Here is an 8807-nt window from a genome sequence, read left to right on the forward strand (position 1 = left end):
GATTTAAAATCGATTTAAATTGATCTTAAATCCCAGCTAAAAAAATTGATGCAAATCGATTTTAAATCAATTTAGATGCATTTTGTTCAGTTTGATCTTGTTTTTATTTTTAAGGGGATTAAAACGGATTTAAATCGACTTTTTTGATCCGAGATTTATCAGTTTCGAATTTTTATTGCATTTATTCAATGCCTATCATTTTTCATTTTACATCCATAGCGTATAGCGTATTGTAGCATAAAAAAGACCAAACGAAAATACCAAAATATTGATAAAATTCTATAATTCTCTTGTATATTTTGAGTTCAAAAACTTATCTACAATGATCCTTTTTTTCTTGATTCGTTTTATCCGAAGTTTTGCCCGAAATCTGATTTATCTTCAAAATTTTCTATGATTTAATTGCATATTTTTCTGACTCTTTTCTTGTTTGTTACATAGGATTTACAATAATTTTCTATAATTACATTGTCTATTTTCGAGCTTAAAATCTGATTTCATTGGATTTACAAAAATTTTCGATAATTACATTGCCTATTTTCGAGCTTAAATTCTATAACATATGGCACGAGTGTTTATATTTAAAAAATTGAGAATAAAAAAATCCAACAGTTTTTTACAGGGTGTTTTTTTCGCCTTGTTGGCAAAAAAATTGAATTTAGTGGGTCTGAAAATCCATCCAAATCGATTTAAATCAATTTTTTAGACACTTAAGTCGATTTAAAATTTTCAAAAAGATCGATTTAAAATGGATTTAAGTGAGTTTTGGATGGATTTTGGTGAGTCGGAAAATCCATCCAAATCGATATTTCAGACACTTAAATCGATTTAAAATTTTCAAAAAAAATCGATTTAAATCGATTTAAAATCCATTTAAGTTCGTAAAATGTACATTGTTAATCGATTTGGATCGATTTAAAATCAATTTAAATCGATCCGAAACCATTTTTTATCAGTGCGGGTCAGTCTTAAGACATGTGTTATGTTCGATCTCACATTATTACACTGACGGTTTTATGAAATTGGCAAACAAGAAGAAGACATGCACGAGATTGTCAAACTTTTTCCAAAATTTACTTTGCTTTTGTGCAGATTCCTTTAGTTCTCACAAATTTCAAATAATCCTTCTTAAAATAGTTGGTCTCTAGCGAGAAACTCTACGCTAAGTTGGATGCTTTCCACCAAAAATCTGCAATGATTTGATATTTTGATCATCAACTTCAAACAATATCATAATCATAAGTAAAACAAAATTGCTATAGAAAAAAATTAGCTTTATGCTACACTCGAGGAAACGATTTCAGCCTGGACACTTGGATATGTTTTTTTTGCTCGACGAAGGCCCCTGTTTTAAACCTCAGCAAAGTTATTAACTGTTAGAAATAACAACCTCAGTAAAAAAAAACGTTTTCTTCAAGTATAAAAATTGTTTGATTCATTGAATTTCAAAAATCGTATAAACTATTTTACAATATTTTTTATTTACAATTTAATAAACAATTTACATTTTAAAAAAGACAATTTCTGTATCGAAGACTTGAGCAAAATTCTTGAACAAATTTCTGGATGACTTGAACAAAATTCGTTTTGTGTAACGTTGAATCAGTTTGAGATTTAGTTCTATGAAATTTTTAGAAACGAATTTAAGTGATTGATGCCATTGGGAAAAATAGTTGCAACCAACAGTCGACAGGAAAACAATTCGACTCAGGTAGTTTTGCTATCGGGAATCAGACCCTAATTTCAAAAAGAAATTGAGCAAACCTTCTCTCTATGAAAAATCTATTACCTAAACAAAAAAAAAATATTTTTTAGAATTCCGATCAAAACTCCTAAACACAATTCAACCCAAGGTTTTTTCAACCCCGCTTTTTAACCAACCAACACGAATCTTGCTCTGATTATTTATCTCTGATAACTATATATGATTTACTTTATACTCTTCTTGCGATTGAATTAATCTTTTTTGTATTCTTTTTTTTCTTCTATCTCTTTGAGAAGGACTTCACTGAGCCAGTTTGCCCAACGTTGGCTATCTTTATTGCCTTTGACCAGGGTTAGCTCTCTTACCTCCTCTGCAGCTGACCCAAACTCATTAAGTGCATTTCTAAACAGTCTATACATTATTTCTTCGTTTCGTTTCAACATGCATTCGATGATCTTGAAACTTCTAAATTTTATTGGCCACCTAAATGCTTCCGTGATGCCTTGTTCTATTTCGGTCCAGCAATCATTTTCCTGACCTTGGTCTAGACATATATCTACAAGATGGCTGATAGCTTCGAAGTCTTTGTTCGTTTTCGTCACCATTGACAGCAAAGATTCCTTCCTTTCGCCACCTTCTATTATGTAATTCCTTTTCACAATTAGTCCAATCATCTGCGAACCTGAGACACCAATCAGTGATGTCAGAGTTCCCATCGCATGTTTGATTCCGTCGCCCGATCCACAGAAACATGCTTCGTACAGAATGTTTTGTTGATTATCCAGAATGCTAGACTGAATGGTTTCCTGAGGAACTGGGTTAAGTTTGAAGAACCTTTGTAGAAACTTTTGAAACTGGGTTATGTTATTAATGTATCCCCTCTCGTAGCCAGTTTGAAGCCAGTCGATAACATCTTCAACCGAGAAATAACTTTCAACGCTCCATCCTGTGTTTTCGTCAAATAATTCGCTGAATTTGACATCTTTCCTTTTTCCCATCACCTGCCGGAAGGTCTTTGTAATGGCTAATTTGAACAGTTCAAACTGACCTGTTGTATGGTACTTGCTCAGCAGTTGTTTTATGGACTTGACGTCTTCTTGTTGTACCATTATGGCAAATCGATCTGCAATGTTTTTTAGGGTGACATCTTTGGCTGCTCTGTTATCAGCATCAGTGTCGGATGAAGATAGCAAAATGTGCTCATCTTCAGCATTTTTGGCCACGCCACTCAAATGTTCTTTCAACTTATTCGACATCACAACGATCGACAGCGACAATTGAGCCCTCGTTGTTGCGGCTAATAATGATGTCGCTTCTGATATTGACAGTTTTTCTTTTGTTTCTTCAGTGAAAAGAATCACCATTACGTGAGGTTTTTCAAATCCAGTGAACTTTAGGTCGACTAGACTTTTATCGAATCTGTTCTGGAAAACTAATTCGCCTTTGCGTTTATCGCATTTCAATTGATCTTCATTGAATTCTAAGGGGAAAGATTCGTGTTTGAACGTGATGATAGCACAATGCTTGCCCGTTTGGTATTTTTTCCGCCATTCGGCTACTTGTGTCACAACTTCCTCCGTTTTTGAGCAGTGGTAGAATTTGATATCTTCGTCGTATTCGTAGTCTGGTGAAATGACACTGCTGCTGGTTCCACATATGTGTTTCCTTGAATAAGAAATTAAAAAGCATAAATTTAATGTTATAAGATACGATTATATCAATCGAATTTAGCTAGCAAAAAAAGATAAAATTTGATTTCAGAATGCGGTTCACGAAAAAAATTCATTTTAAAATCATGTAACAACAAATTGAAAGAAACGCATGACATTTTCAGATGTTCCGATCTTGGAAAAGTATTCCAAGATCATGCAAGATCTTGCCATGTTAACTTAGAAGATCGTGCAAGATCATGCAAGGTATCCAAGACCCATGCAAAATCTTGGCGAGATAGCCATTTTTACACGGAAGCAATAATATGATCTTGACTTTTGTGATAAACACGGAACTGTAAGGGAAGTGGCAACTGCCTGCGAAATGCAAATCTGAATGTTGAAGTAGTGTGAAATGCAGGTCTCCAGATCTGCTCACAAAGATAGCGGTAGCTACGAAGATGGTTCAGCAATATTTATCCGAAGGTTATCAATCCTTCCCCTCCTAAGCTAATTACCAGTTATTTGTCATGGTATTTGCAAGTATTAAGTTAGCAATACTTATGTACGTCTGACAAACCGCTTGCTAGCAATATAGGGTCTTTTCACTTTCTATAATAATAATAATAATAATAATAAAACAGAATTTAGGATACATCCATGGGAGTTAGCTCCCGAATCAAGTTTATGAGATCAATCATATTTTAGTTTAATGAGTTTAGTTTTTTGAAGTTTAAGCATCTTGTGCATCCGCAATTGATTCTCCAGGTGCAGGTATCGACTTCATTGTAGATTTTCTCGTAGAATTGCCAGTACACTCTTGATATTTTTGGTTTAAACGAGTCACTTAATAGGACTTCATATTTCAGGTGATCGTGAAATATGTTTGTCAGGCTGCAGGCGCGTTGCCAGAAATCAGATTCGCATTTATGAAGTCGAAAATTCTTCGCGTTGAAACGTCTTGTTGTTTTCGGTCGATTTGATTCAGTGATTTCTATAAATCGCCACCATTCCAGGTCGTTCTTTCCTCTTAGAATGTTCGCAAACAAAAGTAGTACATGCATTTCTTGGTAAAGAGACAAGGAAAGAATTTGAAGAGTGGTTAACCTCGATTTATAAGGAATTTGTTTATTTCCAAGTATCCATTTCGTTGCTCTCTGTTGCACTTTTTCTAAGGTAGCAAGATCTTGCTTTGAGGGTTTCCAGACTGATGATGCATAGCTAACGATAGGTACTGCATAGCTTTTCGGAGTCTCTCGATAAACTTATTAAATAGTTATTTTCAGTTAAAAATGAATAACAGGGCAGCCGTGGTGGCCCTCTATTTCTAACTACTGATTATCACTACACCAAATTTTACAAACCTGGTCTCTGGGAAAACAGCTTCTTCCTTCTTTTCTCCATCTCCAGTACCAGCTGAGTTCTTTCCTTATTTCCTTAATTTTATCTCTATGTTAGAAATCATAGCCGCAAGTTCCCTTTCTCACTCAATCGAACAAGGTCTAACCCCTGAACAGAAAAATATAGTAAAGCAAATTGTCTACGCCGAGGGGGGATTTAAGCTGAATCCAAGGACGAACTTTAAACTTAAAATCGTTACCGATTATACGAAGAGCCAAGAAGAGGCAACGCTCAGCAACCCCACAATAAAACGGTTAGTAAAACTCGTACTGGTTGTACTCTTTGAGTCCTTTGACTCGGAGTCCCCTTTCTAGTTTTACTACATTAGTATATAACTGAGTGTACTCTTTGAGTCTTTTGACTCGGAGTCCTCACCAAACAAATATGACACGAAATCGTGAAATGACCACTGATTCCGTATGCGAAACTTGCCAACAAAAAATCAAAAAGAATAAAGATACATTCTGTTGCATCGTGTGTAATTGCGAAATGCACCTGACGAAAAGCTGTACCAGCCTAAGCGATACAGCAATCAATGGTATTACGACACTGGGAAGAAACATTGCTCTACTCTGCAACAAATGTGTGGATTCCAACGGATATGAGAGACTCCGAAAAGCAGTCAGTGACGCTGAACAAACCTCGCCGAAGCAATTCAAGAAGATTGAAGAGGACATGGACGAACTCAGAAAGAACGTACAGCAGATTAATACGCTGTTCTCCCAAACAACAATGAAGCCAAATGAGATCAAATCAGAAGCAAAAACCAAGGTACCGATAAACGCAACCTCGAAACAAGAAAATCAAAACGGAATCCGCATCCGCGGCATCCTTGAACTAAACGACAAAGATCAAAGAAAAAGACAAGAAAATGACCTGCAACAAGTAAAGGAAATCTTGGAGCACATGCAAATTCTGCCAGAGATAGTTGATCTGTTCCGGATGGGTCAACGACAGGAAGGCAAGGACCGAACCATACTGGTAAAAGTCCCAATTTGGCAGAAACGACTAATACTATCATCCGCTTGCCGCCTAAAAACATATGACAAACCTGTGTTTGTCAGCCGCGAGCTATCTGTGGATGAAACAAAACTCGAAAATCAAGCACTGCAAAAACGGCGGGAGCTCATAAACGAAAACATCGATGAACAAAACCTGCGCATCCGCGATGGAAAACTCTACCAGAAAATAGAAAACAGATGGACAGCAGTTGCAACCGAAAAAACGGAGAACTCAATCTCCAATTGACTAGAACTCTTTCCTAGCCTACTCATCTACAACGTCCGAAGCATACTCGACTACAATCGAAGATCAAACTTCGCAAATGCGATAAACACAAGCTGTCAATACCAACTACTTTGCCTAACCGAAACATAGTTAACCAACGAAATAACAGACAACTCCATATTCTTACCTCAATTTGAACTCTATCGATCTGAAAGAACTTCAAAAGCCGGTCTATCAAAACACAGAGGAGTTCTAATTGGCATCAACGCCAACATACCACATAACCGCATTGATACAGGCATGCAAGACTGCGTAATGGTTCAACTCAAGATATCTGTACCAATACTTGTCTGCTGTATATATTGTGCCCCTGTGTATAGCCCATACCGATGGTCACTAGATCAACTTAACTCATTGCTGAACTTAATAAAAGCAACACAACGCGAGCAAGGCATACAAAATCTTGTCATTGTTGGAGATATCAACTTCTCGTGTACAAATTGGAAATCACTCTCATCAAAATGCGAGTACGAACAAAGCATCCTAGACAACTTCCAGGAATTAAACCTGGAACAATTCATCATAACCGATACTGGAAAGAGCCTGGATATCCTGCTCTGCAACAATCCTGATATCATTCTAGACGTATACATGGACAATCGGCTCAAAAACGACTTCTCCTCAGATCACCCACCTTACGGCTCAAAGTTACATATGAATCACAAAATAAATCACGAAAGGGTCCCTCTACCCTCCCAAAAGTACGACTTTTCAGGCTTTGCCTTCAAAAAAGACAACTGGAACGAAATCAACGAATATGTGCGAGAGCACCACTTCAACCCATTCTGCTACAGCAACGTTGATCTCCTGGTAGATCAGTGGTATAATTGGATCTACGGTATTATAGTCAAACACATACCCCGAACAACCCAACATAGGAAACATCTAGCGCCCTGGGTTTCTCCCACGAGCTCAAACCTCATGAAAAAAGTAGAAACTCTCAGACGCCAAAGTAAAACAAATACCCTAAAGATCCAGCAATTACAAACTGAATTGTCCTTATCGCTCTCAGCTGACCAATGCAATCATGAAACAGAAATTTTCATGTCTGGAATCTTCTCAAACGTCCAAAAATACCTCAAAACTATCATGAAAACAAGCTCAATCCCAACTGTAGTATTTCTTGACGATAAGTCAGCTAATACCGATATCGAAAAAGCCGAATTATTTAATCAGTACTTCCAATCCGTTTTCAGTAAGAATCACCACGATTATACTCTCACAAAGGGACAGCCCAAGCTGTCGATGATTCATTTCTCAGAACTAGAAATACAACTCGTTCTCCAATCGCTGGACAAGAGCAAGGCCAAAGGACTTGACCGTATGGGGAACAACCTGCTAAAAAAATTATCAGACTCCCTACCAAAATCACTGCATCTCATATTCAACACAATTGCAAACAAATGCTACTTCCCATCATTCTGGAAAACAAGTGAAATAATCCCCATATTTAAAGAAGGGAACAAACAAATGGTAGATAATTACAGGCCGATCAGCCTCCTCGTAGCAGTATCCAAAGTCCTCGAGAAACTTATTTTCGACAGAATGTACCAAATCTTATCCACCACATTGTCCCAATCTCAACACGGTTTTTGGCAAAGACGCTCATCTATAACAAACCTAATCGAATACCTGCACGAAATGTATGTGAACTTTGACAATAGCAACTGCCACTTCCTAGCGTCATTTTACCTCGACTTCCAGAAGGCTTTCGACAAAGTCAATCACAATATAACGATCGAAAAACTCAGCAGAGCTGGTATAACAGTCCCAATACTGGATCTAATCAAAAAATACCTGACCGGTCGAACCCAAACAGTACGCATCGGCAGCTCGGTCTCAAGCCAACTGCCAATTTATAGTGGAGTGCCGCAAGGATCTGTTCTAGGGCCACTCCTTTTCTTAGCATACATCAACGACTTGCCAAAATGTGTCATGTCATCGTGCTACGGCTATGCGGATGACTATAAAATTATGGGCACCGACCCAACTACCCTGCACATCGATATTAGAAAAGTCTGGAAGTGGTGTGAAACCAATGAAATGCGCCTCAATATGACCAAGAGCAAAACACTAGTAATTAAGGGCGAGTGCAACCTAAGTATATTCTCGTACAAATTCGAACAGCCTAACGAACTAAGAGATCTTGGAATGATAATATCAAAAAATCCTAACTGGACTTCTCATGCAAACAATCGTGCGAGCAAAGCACTGAAGGCCCTATACTGCATCAAAAGAAACTTATCACCTGCCACAACCATGAACAACAGGAAAAATGCATATAATAATCATAATAATAATAAAAAAACAAAATTTAGGATACATCCATGGGAGTTAGCTCCCGAATCAAGTTTATGAGATCAATCATATTTTAGTTTAATGTGTTTAGTTTTTTGAAGTTTAAGCATCTTGTGCATCCGCAGTTGATTCTCCAGGTGCAGGTATCGACTTCATTGTAGATTTTCTCGTAGAATTGCCAGTACACTCTTGATATTTTTGGTTTAAACGAGTCACTTAAAAGGACTTCATATTTCAGGTGATCGTGAAATATGTTTGTCAGGCTGCAGGCGCGTTGCCAGGAATCAGATTCGCATTTATGAAGTCGAAAGTTCTTCGCGTTGAAAAGTCCTTGTTGATTTCGGTCGATTTGATTCAGTGATTTCTATAAATCGCCACCATTCCCGGTTGGTCTTTCCTCTTAGAAATGTTCGCGAACAAAAGTAGTATCTGCATTTCTTGGTAAAGAGACAAGGAAGAATTTGAAG

General features: G+C 37.2%; 2 protein-coding genes across 2 annotated transcripts in view; one reads left to right on the forward strand and one right to left on the reverse strand.

Annotated features, from left to right (window-relative positions):
- Positions 1-1536: 1536 nt before the first annotated feature.
- Positions 1537-8807, reverse strand: part of LOC134842736 (uncharacterized) — a 57491-nt gene continuing 50220 nt past the window's right edge. The window contains exon 6 of the mRNA XM_063859212.1: positions 1537-3370. Coding sequence (XP_063715282.1) covers positions 1957-3370 — 1414 coding nt within the window. The 3' untranslated portion in view covers positions 1537-1956. The remainder of the gene's footprint in view (positions 3371-8807) is intronic.
- Positions 4613-8807, forward strand: part of LOC134842735 (WD repeat-containing protein 7-like) — a 625416-nt gene continuing 621221 nt past the window's right edge. The window contains exon 1 of the mRNA XM_063859207.1: positions 4613-4628. The gene's annotated coding sequence lies outside the window, so the exon portion shown is untranslated. The remainder of the gene's footprint in view (positions 4629-8807) is intronic.

The sequence above is a fragment of the Symsagittifera roscoffensis genome, chromosome 3 (assembly GCF_963678635.1).
Source record: "Symsagittifera roscoffensis chromosome 3, txSymRosc1.1, whole genome shotgun sequence".
Taxonomy (NCBI): Eukaryota; Metazoa; Xenacoelomorpha; order Acoela; family Convolutidae; genus Symsagittifera; species Symsagittifera roscoffensis.